The sequence below is a fragment of the Mesoplodon bidens genome, assembly GCF_964165515.1.
Source record: "Mesoplodon bidens genome assembly, chromosome: 6".
Classification (NCBI taxonomy): domain Eukaryota; kingdom Metazoa; phylum Chordata; class Mammalia; order Artiodactyla; family Ziphiidae; genus Mesoplodon; species Mesoplodon bidens.
Window position 1 is genome coordinate 2,290,801 of NC_138162.1, and position 13,335 is coordinate 2,304,135.

The following is a 13,335-nucleotide window of genomic DNA, read 5'->3' on the forward strand; positions in this document are numbered from 1 at the left end:
AGTCCTGTCTGGAGCCCAGGATGGCCTCAGAGGTGCTTCCCGGCACCAGGTGCCTGAGTCTCAGCTTCCAGGGACAGGAAGACCCCAGGGCTTGATGACACTGGGATTCGGAGGTGTTTGAGTCTGAAGACCGTGACCCTTGGCCCTTGTTAGTCTTGAGGTGTCAGGGTGACCTTTCGGGGTGGCTGCCTCCCTTTTCCGTTCCCTTTCCTGGGCACTCCCCTCCTGGCTCTTGGGCAGAGCCCCCAAGATGCCAAGTGGGCCTTTGAGCCAGAGGAAGATGCCTCTGTGGTGACTGGCAAGACCCTGGGCATGGCCACCAACTCAGTGGTCAGTGTCCAAGGGATGAAGGCCAGCTGCCAACACCCCTGGCCTTCAGTGTCCTCATCTGCAAAGTAGGCTCAGGACCTGTACCTGGACCCGCCAAGGGGTCTCCGTGGGGGCTCACCCTGTTCAGGAGGGGTGCAGTCGGGCCCGGAGCCCGAGAGGCAGACAGGGCTGAGGGCTGCAGTGCACCTCCTAATTGTCCATGACTTACAGACTTGGCCAGGCTCCCAGACAGCCGCATAAATCAGCGCGGCCACAGTGAGCAGCCTGTTGGTGCAGCCCTTACGGCTTGGCGGGCCCCTTGCCTCTCCCTGCTCGAGAGCATCTGCGGCCTCCAACTTTCCATGTGCCGCAGAGCTGGAGCGGGGGTACTCGCCGGGGGGGATGGGAGGGGGGCAAGAGGGAGGTGGTGGGTGGGGAGGGGGGTTGGGGAGGGAGGTGGTGGGAGAGGGTTGGGGGAGGGAGGTGGTGGTGGTGGTGGTGGGGTGGTTGGGGGAGGGAGGTGGTGGGCAGGGGGATTGGGGGAGGGAGGTGGTTGGCGGGGGTGGGGTGGGGGAGGGAGGTGGTTGGCGGGGGTGGGGTGGGGGAGGTGGTGGGAGGAGACCAGCCACCTCGCAGATGCCGTTTCTGGAGTAATGCCCCCTGGCTCCCACCATCCCACCGTGGCCCCAGAGTCTGCCCCTTGCCTTACCACCTGGTGCTGAGACAGGAGTCTCCTCTTGTGGGTATGGGAGACGGGACCAGAGGGGAAGTCCCTGGTACAGGGCCCAGGTCTCTTCATGTGTATGTGTGCGTGGCGTGTACATGTGCGTCTGTGTGCGCATGTGTGTGCTCACACCCCAACAAGAAGACCAGAAGCCAATCGAGGCAGCACTTGCACCTCCTTCGCCGGGCACAGAGCTGCTCGGTGGAGAGGCCCCTCGGTGCCCCGTGCCCTCCCGTGGGGACAGGTCTGGGTGAAGGCCCTGAAGCTGTGAAGTCTCAGCTCCCGCCCCCCGCCCCCGCCCCCCATGGCTTGTTGAGGACCCTGATTGCTGGTGGGCTGCTCTGTCATTAACAGGCTGTGGGGACAGAAAGGGGCTGAGCCGGGGCGAGGCTGCCGGTGTCCAGGGCCCTAAGACATGGGACGGCTGGGCACTCAAGGAGGCTGACAGACGCCGCCCCGGTCAACGGGTCCGCCTTGTCCCCAGCCCTCGGTGCTGGAGCCAGCTCCCTCCCGGGCCCCGAGGTGTGGAGGAGGTGACTTCAGGACAAATCCTGGGCCGTCCCACGCGGTGGGTGCGGATGTGGGTAACTGCACCGTCTGGAAACACGAAGAGGCCCCAGACAGGTGTAGGGAACTTCCTGCCTGACAGATGTGCCCGGATCGCTCTGCAAGCAGGAGGCTAGTGCCTGTGAGGTGATGTCTGGGAGGCCTGCTCCCGCCCGCACCCCTGGGCCGGTGCAGACAGGCCCCGGCTGGGAGCAGGCTGACCTCTGCCCTCGGCGGAAGGCGAGCCCTGCCCCGTGAGGCCAGCCCGGGGGGCCCGCTGGCCTCCGCTCAAGGTCCTGGCACCCAGGCCCACCTTCCCACGCTGGGCCGGAGCTCAAAGGCCCTGAGGGCGCTCCCACCTCTTGCTTGGGTAGCTCCAGAGCAAAGTGACTGGTGTGGTGTCAGAGCAGGGGCAGGGGGCTGGGGTCTGGCTCTGGGCCTCGAATATGCCATCCTCCCCGACTTGTTTTGAGCATTAGCTGAAATGACGAGTGTGAAGAGCTTGCGCATTCAGTACATGGAAATGGCTTGATTCAGGGACCCGGCTGGAGGGATGCCAAGGGGCAGGCAGGCCTGGGGCGGGGACAGAGTGGCCCCGCTGGCCCTGGCGCACTGAGCCTGAGGGCAGAGGTCAGGAGTGGGAATACCTGTTTCCAAGGGAAGACAGGTGGCGTGGGGAGCACACGGGACTGGGGTGGCGGCAGAGCCCCTTTGTGGCTGGGACTGGGCGAAGAGGGAAGGGGCTGGGGGAGACGCTGGCTCCAGGGTTCTGCAGACATACCCACTCGTCAGGACCTTGGCCTAGGAGAAGGGAGAAAGTTCTTTTCTTTCCAGCATGGTGCTTAGAACCCAGTAGAAACCTAATAAGTGGATTCTCAAGAAGCCTCAGCGGGGTGCTTCCCACAGCCCTGGAGACCTCTCAGGATCCGAGGAGGGGCGTTCCTCCAGGTCGGGAAGGACGGAGGACTCTCGCCAGGCCTGGGATGGGGCAGGGCAGGGGCCTGGAGCCGGGGATGCACAGTTAGATACAAGCACAGCAGAGGGTGGAGCAGTGCAGCTTGGCGGGGGGCCCCGCACTTCCAGCCTTCTTGTTGACCTTGGGCAGCAGCAGGACGAAGGCCATGGCCAGGGCACAGTGGTAGAAGCTGTGGACGTAGGTGTAATCCCAGTCCTGCAGGGGAGAAGGAGGACCAGTCTGCGGCCTCAGCCCCCGCCCTGAAGCCCATCTTCCCTCCAACGGCCCCTGCCCTGCCCTGGGTCCTCGGCTCTGTGCCTCGGCTGTGGGCTTGGCATGACATGGCACCTGCCAGTAACAGGGGCTCCTCCCCGACCCCCTGGCTTGTCCTCGGGAGTCTGGCCAAGTCCTCTCCTCCAAGAAGCCTCCCCTCACTGTCCAGCCCGTGGTGGTCTTTCCCTCCACCAAAGCCCTAGATCACCGAAGGTCTGTGCCAATTCACTGGGCCTTTCATGATGCGGCTGGGGCTCCTCCCTCCCCCCTCCCCCAGCACATCCCTTCTCCCCGTCTCCCCTCTCCCTCCTTCCTCCAGGCGTGCCTCCTGGCCCAGGCCCCTTCCGGGCTGTGCACCTCATCAGATGCAAGTCCTCTGTACTGCCCCCCGACACAACCCTGCGATGCCAGGGGTGCCAGGGTAGGACCAGACCGTGACTGGAGGGAGGCGCCGGAGTGGGGTGCTGCTGGAGCCCCCAGGAGGGGCGTGTCCCCCTTCAGCACCCGGCCACTGCAGGCTGGTGCTGACCTGCTGACCGGAGCCCTTGTGGGTGGGCTGCTTCCCAGTCCCCCGCCAGGTACCTCAAAGAAGAAGCGCAGCATGAGGGCCAGCGCCCCAAAGCAGAGGCCGGGGCCTATCTGCTGGGTGTACACGCTCTTGTCAGGATACAGGCGCCTCGTCTCCTTCATCTGCTGCAGCTGTGGGGAGAGGGGCCAGGGGGACGCTCTCAGTTTGCAGCCTTGGGCACTTGCACCCTGGGCATCCTCAGGTGGGAGATGGGGCTCAGGGAGAGGCCCGGATGCATCTGGCCCAACGGCTGCAGGACCCAAGGGAGACCCCACCTGGGTGATGGGCTGTGGATGCCCTGGGCATTTTGACCCCACAAGGACCCCCAGCCCCATCTGTCTCTTGGGGTGAAAGAAGGCCACCCTTTCCAGCCAGAGGAGAACCCGAGGGGACCAGACACGTGGTTATCTACAGCAAAGGGTTGGCGGTGTGGAACCTGCCCGCCAGCATGGCCATGGTGGGTGGGAGGTGAGTGTGGCCATCCCTGCGAGACCTCCAGTCACTTTCAGAGTCGACAGACTCATCGTAGCATTTATTAGACACACCCGACCAGCGTGTGAAACCTGCCATTCCTCAGATGCTGATACCTAGAGTAAGGCTCAAGTAGGAGTTTAAATACGTGGGTTCACATACACTAAAGAGATGAAGTAAATGCGGGTCCACATCCTGAAAATCCAAACCTTTGGGGCCAAGGCCTTTCAGCGCACAGGATGTTTTGGATTTCAGCAAGGTAAACGGTTGCACACATCGTAGATGGTGGATGCCCCGGCGGGTAGGGCTGCTCCCCATAATTGCACCGCCCCCCCACCACCAGCGGATCACACAGAGACCATGAGTAGCTTCATGCTGGGTCAGGGCAGGTTTTGTCACCAAATGAGTTCTGAAACGATGCCTGCTTTTTCAGTTTTCTGAAATTTTCCATTGCTGATGAGGAATCAGGACCTGCAATGTCGTGGGTGGTGTGTGGGTGCAGCTAAGGGAGCGTGACTCTGGGGGCAGCCGGCTGAGGCCCGGAAGCTGTCCTCCAGCCAACCCTGCCCCAGGTGGCACCCGGGCCCCGCTCCGCAGCCCCTTCACCCATCTCTCTCCACTTCCTGTCCCTGAGAGTTGCTCAAGAAGGGACAAGCCTCCGGGAGAAAAATCAGCCCTCATTCCAGGAAACAACTGCCCTTGAAAAGCCAAAATAAACTCCACATTTAATGGTCTAGAAAACACAATTTGAGCCCCAGATGCAGGGAGCCAGGAAGCCCTCTCGGTTCCCGTGGTGCTTCGTGGGGACACTGGCGAGTGACCGCTCTTCTGGCTAATTAGAATCCAGCCCAGATTCAGCCCTGGCCAAGGTCTGCTGGAGGATCGGCCTTCCAGGGCACAACTCAGAGCCTTTATCCCACTTCCTGCCAGGGAGGGAGCGAATTATCAGCACCGAGAGCGCTCTGTGTTTACGCATTCCAGAATGTTAATTAACGTGGTCCTTCCTGGTCCAGACAAGTCAGACCTCAGCACACTTCCGCCCCTCTCCGAGGGGCCTCCTGGGTCAGCGCGGGGCCAGCTTGGCTTCCCCAAGATGTGGTGAGAAAGAGGCTCCTTCCCTTCTGCTTGGAGTCAGGACCTGGCCTCACGCTTGTCCTGCCGTGACCTCTTGTTAAATTGCTGACCTCTGAGCCTTGGTTTCTTCACCAACCAACTGGCAAACTAAATCCTCCGCTCTCTGGGCGGAGAGAGGAGTGGGGCGAGTTTGGAAAGCTCACCACCAGAACTTTATGTTCCCTCCCCAGTCTGCACCTTCTGCACCAGCTGCCCAGCCCGACCTCTTTCCCCTGAGAACTGCCCTCCTGCTTCCCAGGGCTTTGTTCTGGTCCCTGCAAGGCTCAGTTCCTTCCCTGCCCTGGGGGGCCCAGCAAGTAGGCCTGGGTGCACCCTGCCCGAGCATCCCTCTTTCACTTGGGCTAGTCTGAGTGGGTTTCAGTCCTTGCAGCCAGGAGGGCCTTGTTATGACAGAGGGTGCGGGGAGGCCTGGGGACCACGTGTAGAAGGCCTTGAGGTGCCAGGCCCCTGGGTGCCCAGCGAAGGGCCATCAGCCTGACTCAGGCTGCTTCCATGCCCACGAGCAGTTCCATCTTCCGGTCGACCTCACAACACAGCCTCCCTCTTCATCTGAACCAGGCTCAAGCCTCAGCCCCTCCAGGACGTCTTCCCAGATTAACCCAGGCCACTTCCGATTGATGTTGCATCTCTAAACCAGCCATTCCCTTCAATAATAATAATAATGACCAGAATAAATAGTTCAGCACATTAGAAACCAGGTTCTGTGCCAGTCCTTACGATGCATTATCCCAATTAATCTGAGAACCAACCCTATGAGGTAGGTACTGGACTGTAACACCCACTTTACAGATATGGAAACTGAGGCAGAGAGGTTAAGTAACTGGGGTCAGGTCCAGAGCTAGTGAGTACAGACGTAAAACAAACCCGGTTTGCATGGCTGGGGCACCCGACGGTCATTTTCTACGTGTTAGCTGAGGCCCTGTGTCCAGCCTGCTAACCCACGCAGCGGGAGGTAGATGGAGACCCCAAGGTGGAGGAGTCACTGTCAGGGGAGGGTGCCCCTGACAGTCGGCTCGCACAGTACGCACCCACTTGGCCGCGATGATGAGCACGGCTGTGCCGATGGGACCCGAGTACACCCCGTAGCCCCAGCGGTCATGGTAGATCCGCACAGCGATGGTCAGGACGCCAAACATCACTAAAGTGGACCGCTTGGGCTCATCGAAGTCAGCCAGTGCTGCCAGGGAGAGAGCCGGGTGAGGTGAGGGGCCTCCCGTGCCCCTCCTGGCCGCTGCTCCCCCACGGGCCCTCCCTTCGGGGTCCGGGTGTGGTGTCCCCTCAGCCAGGGAGACCCCGTGGCCCAGCCTGGGCCCCCCAAGGTCTGAATTGCAGCTGGTTTTAAAGGACAAGCCAGCTGCTGCTTTCCCGTGGACAGAGCAGCCTGGGTGAGGCTGGCAGGAAGCTGCTCTAACACAGAGATCAATGTGCGGGTGTCCGGGAAGGAGTCTCTCCCATGGGACCACTAGGACGAAGACACAAAGACCACAGCTGAGATATGAGAAAGATCTGGGTCCTTCACAGGCCTGCGCCCGTAGCAGGGAGTCCCCCCGTCTCATGGGGACCGTGCGTCCTGACTTCGCCACGAGTCCACAGTAAGTGAAAAACAGTCACAGAACCATGTGGCTTTGAATGATCCCATCTTCATAAAAACCCGAGCTAAAAATTGGGTGTGAGCCTCAGGAACAGTCTTGGGGGCGCAAACTCTGAACCGCGAGCGGCGGTTCTACGGGGGAAAAGGAGTGGGCCGGGCGCTTCCTTTTTTCCTCTGTACGCCTCTGCTCAGTCTGTCAAAACAAGCCTTTACTAAATGTGCAATTTTAAAAGGTTACGGAAAATGGGAATCAAGGCACTTAAGTGCTGTGCCTACTTTTTCACAGACTGAGCACCACTCTGAACCTCAGGGTGAGGAAGGGGGCTCTCAGAGATGAGAGGGGGCGGGGAGGCCGTCAGCGGGCTCGGCTGGCTGAGTGCATGGTGGGTGGCGGGGGACCCGGGTCCTGGGCGCAGGGCTGGGCTACCGGGGGCGGCCACTCACCCATCAGCGACACCCACATGCTCAGGGCCGTCCCGTAGACGCTGAAGTACTCCAGGATGTCGTGGCGCAGGAAACAGAGAACCGACAGGCCGGGCCCATTGCAGGCATGGTAGAGCTGCCGGGAGACCCACAGATGGTCGGTCAGCAGGGAGAGGAGAGCTCTGGAGCCCTGGGGCCAGACCTGGGCCCTGAGCCACGGCCCCGTGAGCTGGGACCTCGGGCAAGTCACTGAATGGCCCCATGGCTCTTTTCCCCATCTGAAACATGGGGGCGCAGCGGACTACTCCCCCATAGGGTCTTGCGGATGAAGCCCGCCACGGTGAGGACCCTCCCATGTGATCTACATATCCCTCAACACCCAGGTCTGCTGAGACCGGAGCCTTTTTCCTTGGGTACCGGTCTGCCCTGCACAGGCCAGTGGGGCCTTCTCTCCCACAATTTACCCCTCTGACTCCCGGGCATCTGAAGCCCCGGGGGGCTTGCGAAGACTCAGGTGCTGAGCCTGCCCTGTGAGTTGCCCCGTCAGCAGATCGGCGTTGGGGGTCAGAGACTTGCTTCTTTAAGAGGATCTTGGGCTGATCTCGGGATGCCGCCAGAAGGGAGCCCGCTTTGAGAATCACCCGCCTGCAGCCCTCAGTTTGTTTCTCTAAAGTGAGGACAGATCGCAGAGACACCCCCGCGCCCCCCTCACTGGGCAGGTGCTGAATGCAGCCTCCTCTTTGCCCCCCTTCCTCCCCCACACTCCTATAGCTGTCTGCCAGATACCTAATTTAATAGTAATTTTAAAGCAAAATGTCTGTATTTTCAAAGCTGTCAACTTATTTCTGGACAACCGTCTCCTTTCGCTTACACATTTCATCATTTTAAGTAATATTTAATGACATGATATAATTACTTTGACAAGCTCAAGGGCATAAACAAGCTTGGAGACCAGCACAGTCGACTCTTGGTTAGCCCAGCTCAGCTGGATGGAGAGGCGTGCAGGAGAGCAACCCACATCTGGAGGTGCCAGGGATGCTACGGGTGTGTGGGGGGGTGAGAGCCCTGGGTCATCTGGTGAGTTGAGCAAGTTGAGGTCGATTTAGAGCTTCCACTTGGCTGCAACTTCACGTGAACTAAAGCTAAGGTGCACCTAGGAGGCACTAACAGAGATGTAGTGTCCAGAACAGGGGAGGAGATGGTACTGCTCCTCTCTGTCTGGTCAGACCCCGCTGGAGAGCTGAGTTGAGCTTTGGATGCTGCACCCTTTGAAGTGCCACTGGCAAAGAACAGGTTGGAGGAAAGGAATCAGGCGGTGGATGTGACTGTTTAGCTCGGCAAAGAGAAGCTTCAGGTGGGGCACGATCAAGGTGCTCACATCTCCAGGATAGAGGAGGGAGAAGGACACTTGTTCCCCAGGGCTCTGGCAGGCAGCCAGGCCCTGTGAGTGACAGGGATTCTCTTCTCCTGCCCTCCTGCTCCTTCCAGGACTACTTCTCCCCCACGCCCAGCTGAGCCCTGCTATCTCTGAACCCACTGTCTCTCTTACGTAGCACAGACCACGATGTACGATTAAAGGCTTAATCACTGTGAGATTCTGGACGCGGGCTGTGCCCTGTCACCCGCCTCGTCCCAGCCTAGAGCTGGCTCACCATCGGCCAAGCGTTTGCCTATGAACACCGTGTCGGGGAGGCTTTGGAGCGGTTTGAAGGAGAGCTGGCCCAGGAGGGGCCTTTCCCCCCAGGCCCTCGGTTCACCCCTGCTGGAGAGGTGGGGCAGGTGAGACTCAGGGGGGAACCACCTGCCAAGGAGCAGGGCGAAGCAGCAGTGGGCCCTCGGCCCCTGTGCCTGCGAGGCCTCCCTCCCTCTTCCGACCGAGCAGACCTGGCTCTGCGCGGTGCTGGTCGGGGGCATGGGTGGCAGGTGGCTGGGCGCCTGGCAGGAGAGGGCATGGCTTCCGGAGGCCAGCCTGGCAGGTCCCGGCCATGAGCTCTGACAAGCGGCTGACTGCCCCTAGGGCTTGGGTGGAGGGCTCCTGTCAAATGGGGACGAGAGCCCCTGTTCCGTGGAGTGGGCCAGGGGACTCCACGTGACACAACACACAGCCCGGGTCCAGCAGCTGTCACAGGACGGTCCCGGTGGGAACACAGAAGACTCCACACAGGAGGCAGAAGTGGCGATGGTGCCGCCGGGGGCTCTGGGAGAAGGGGCCTGAGTGTGTCTTTAGACCGGGGACACTTGTCACCAGACGCAGCTGTCCCTGCCACTCTGGCTGGGCGGGGCAGGGCTGGGTGGGCCTCTGAGGCCAGCCGCAGAGGCAGCTGTGGGGTCAGCTCAGCCCCGGTGGGGAGGGGTGGCCTGGCGGTGACTGTGGTTTCGGGGGTGGGGTCGAACATAGGCCTGGAGGACAAGACCCCGGCTCCTCTCCCCGGCCCTGGGCCCTTGTACCCACAGAGAAGCCCCCTGTCTGCCTGGCTCTGGTTTCTCATCTGCCGGGCAGACCTCCTGGCCCTCACCCAAGCTGGGGTCCCGCGAGGAGCAAATGAAATGGCTTTCGACAAGATTCCTTGAATGAGCCAGGAGGCCCTGCTGCCTGGGGACGGGGGCTGCCCGGGGTTGGGGGGGGGCCACGCAGGGCTGGCACTGCCACACAGAATCTGGGAACCCTCACCTCCCCCGAGCATGCTTCATCAGGGAGTTGGGTTTAAATCAAGGCTGGGTCTGATGGAAGATGATGGGGGAAAAGAGAGGGGGGCCCCTCTGGGGGTCCAGCGGTGAGGGTGGGTGGAGGGAGCCTCAGAGGCTCACAGACAGGGAGGCAGGAAGGCACTAAGATGTAGAGAGATGATGGATGGATGGGTGGGGGGATGGATGGATGGATGGTTGATCAGGCAGGTAGAGAGGTGATTGATTAGATATATGTATAGATGACTGATTAGAGAGATAGTACATAGATAAGTAGACAGACGGACAGACAGACAGAAGCTAGAGGATGGATGGATAGGGCCAGAGAGACACATGAGGGCAACAAAGCTAGGGAGGGACACCAAGAAATTTAGAAAGAGAGTAAATTCTGTGGGGATATGGCTCCAGAAATCAAGAGAGAACCAGACACAGAGCGAGCCAATATGAGAAACACAGAGGGAAAGAGACCCACAGGGAGATGGGGGAGGGGCAGAGAGAGAGAGAGAGGGAGAGAGACAGACAGCCAGACATATAAATAGAAAGAGAAAGAAGGACTCAGAGAGAGACGTAGGCCCCAAGAAGGAGAGACAAGCCGACGTGAGCAGGCCCTCCTGAACCGAGGCCAGCTGCAGAATCCTGGAACCAGATTCCCCTGGCCCTACACGGTCCCTGAGCCCTGCTAGCCCCCTCCTGGGCCTGGAGTACCAGGGAGAGTGGGGGCGGGGGCGCGGGGGTGAAGAGGGGGAGCTGGAGCCAGGAGAAGCCTTGGGTGGTTGGCAAGAAAAGGGGGACCCTGGAGGGGCTTGTGCCTGGCCCACTGTGGGCTTGGCCTCACTCACACCAATCCCAGAGTGACTTCCTGCCACGGTTGGGGAAACTGAGGTCCAAGAAGGTGAAGGGGGGCCCAGAGCCCTCTCTCCTGGACTCTGGGCTCTTTCTTTCATCTCCCCATCATCGCTTTTCTTCATCACCCAATACAGCAAAGTGGTGGAAAGACAGCCCCTGTCTTCCGTCTCTGGGAGGGGGCCCTGGGTGGGTCCTATCCCCAGGCTCCCGGACTTACCGCCACGAAGAACATGGTGAAGAGGTAGACCATGGCCTCCATGTGGAACTGCCTTTTGGCAGCAACGCTGACCGTGGGGAGGAAGGCCAGGCTGCTGAGCGTGGGCAGGAGCAGTTTGGCCACCAGAGTCCCCATGGGCTGGTGGGGAGAGGTAGGTGCTGGCCTCCCGGGTCTCCAGGGCAGAGAAGCGAAAGGGAGAAGGCCCGCTCCTTCCACCAGGGGCTCCGGTGGCAGCTGTGGTTTAAATGCCCTGAAGAGAGGCAGGGGTGTGCGCACACATGTCCAGTAGCACGTGGAGAGGGTTCAACAGCTGATGTACCATGTGATCAGCACTTGTCTCTGATTTTTTTTTTTTTTTTTGGATAGGTCAGAGTTGTTGATTCAAGGAGACGGTACTTCTTTTCTCTGAGGCAGAAACTTCGGAGAAGAGTCCCCATGAGCACAATCGCCGATGTCCAGCCACTTTCCATCCTGGCCCCCGGCCCCTCCCCGAGGTGCTCAGGAGTCCAGAATAAGAAAAGAGCAGACTCTGCTGCTTGAGTCACGCGTCCATAGGGGGCAAGAGGTTAGAGAACCCCAGGTTCAGCCGATTCTAATCACTAAAAGGACCCTGTAGATAAGTTTCACAATTTACCAGCCCACAGGCATGTCTGACTCCCCTGCTCTTGCCCCAAACAGGCTTCCTTGGTAACTAAACAAATGAAACTAACATTCTTTTCTATTTGGTTACATAGTTTCAAACCTGAAGTACATAGAACGGGACGATCTCTACCAGTGTCCCCAGCGCAAGGCTGGTGCTAGCCCTCTCAGCATTCCTTGGCCTTCGGGAAATAACCTTCCTTTGTTGAAGAGGCCTGGGGGAACTGCCCAGCAGGGTCCCCCCTACACCGCCCCATTATCCTCTGGCCAAGGAACATGGGAGTGTGTGAGCTACCCGGGCCAATTCTCTCTCCCTGGAGGGACTGCTTGATTAATTGCTTGACTGATTAATTCTTTTGTTTATCTGTTGCCAGCAAAAGAACAGCTTTTATTCCGTTTTATTTTGCATCATGATATAATGGTGTCGCCTACAACAAAATGCACAGATTTATAATGTACAGTTTGATGAGTTTTGACATGTGCTGTGTGTGACCACCCCTGCGTCCCCGTGACTCCAGGACAGCCCTCGAGTCCCCAGCAGAGGCAGCCACTGTTCTGGTTTCTGCCACACACTTGACTTTGCCTGTATAAATGGACTCATGCGGTGTGCACTCTTTCGGGCTGGCTTCTTTCACTGCCCCGGAATGTCCCTGAGATTCACCCACGTTGTGTCCAGTGGCTTGTTCCTGTGGTCGCTGGGTGGCTATGCCGGATTTTGTTCTCCAGGGAATTGGAATCTGGAGTATGGGAACAGCGGGGGCGAGGCCAGGAGGTGCCCATGCATGACAGCGCCTCAAGGAGAGGCTGCCGGCTTGTCCCACGCCCCCTGGGCCCGCTTGACCCACCTTTCCTTCCATCTGGGAGCTCCCTCACACCTTTCCAGAAGTCTTTTATTTTATCATACGTTGGCTGGGGGCCATTTCTGCCGTTTGCCATGAAAAGTCCTATTCAGTACATGTGGTCACGTCATTCTTCTGCTCAAGCGCCTTCCAAGGCACCCGCAGCCCTCAGCGTGAAGTCCAAGTTCTCTGGGGGATCGTGGGACCACCCCCGCCCAGCCCTGTCCCCCACAGCACACCCCAGCCTCCACGGTACACTCGGACCCCGACCCTCCTCCCGGCCCCCCCCTCCCCTGCACACACACTTCCCCCTCCTCTGACATCTGTGGGGACGGGTCCCCGCCCGGCTCAGGCAAGCTGGGGTGCTCTGTGCTGGCCCCCAGCACGCCACTCGTTCCTGTCCGGGACTCCAGCCCTCTGTGCCGTGCGGTTGGTGCGGGGCTGCTTGGGGTGTGTGCCCACTGCTCAACTGGCCAGCTCACCACCCAAGCCTGGGGCCAGGCCTGGCACGTAGTGGGTGGTCAGCAGACACTGGCTGAATGAATGACTCTGTGAAAAGAATGAATGAAAGGCCAGGGAGGCGGGGCCGCAGGGCATTTCAGTCTGGCACTTCGGAGCCCCGTTCCCTCTCCAAATGGGAAAACCAGATCGTGCCGTGTGTGCACCTCTGGGTGAGAGGCAGGCGACCCCCTGCAAGCTGGTCATGGGAGCCCTGATCATCCCGGCCCGCCTCTCCACACCCCGCTTCTGCCCAGAGCCAGCCCCCAGCCCCAGCTTCCAGGAGGAGTAGAAATCGTGTGGTGAGGAGATGGATTAGAGGCCAGGTGCGAGGAGAGAACTCTCCGGAGCCGTAAGCCCCACTCAGAATCAGGAACACATTCCACAGTTGGTTTTGTGCATGACTGTGTGTGTGTGTGTGTGTGTGTGTGTGTGTTGCAGCTGTAAACTCCAGGGCCGGGGCTGCAAGCTTGGGGAGGGGAAAAAGAGAAGGAGGAGGTGATGGAGGAAGCAGGAGAGGAGCCGCACATGTGCTGTAACGATTAAGGACCAAGGGGGCCGAGAGGGGCTGCCCCAAAGCAGGGAGACAGGTGGCCAGCCTGGGGGCGGGGGTGGCC

The 13,335-nt window shown here is 59.9% G+C and overlaps 1 protein-coding gene across 1 annotated transcript; it reads right to left on the minus strand.

The window, feature by feature from the left end:
* Positions 1-2,600: 2,600 nt before the first annotated feature.
* MYMK (myomaker, myoblast fusion factor) lies at positions 2,601-10,877 on the minus strand (the record flags this gene model as incomplete). Its single annotated transcript, XM_081237577.1, has 5 exons — positions 2,601-2,750; positions 3,390-3,506; positions 6,009-6,157; positions 7,016-7,130; positions 10,743-10,877. The coding sequence occupies 5 exons, from the start codon at positions 10,875-10,877 to the stop codon at positions 2,601-2,603; spliced, it is 666 nt and encodes a 221-aa protein (XP_081093703.1).
* Between the last annotated feature and the right edge of the window lie 2,458 nt (positions 10,878-13,335).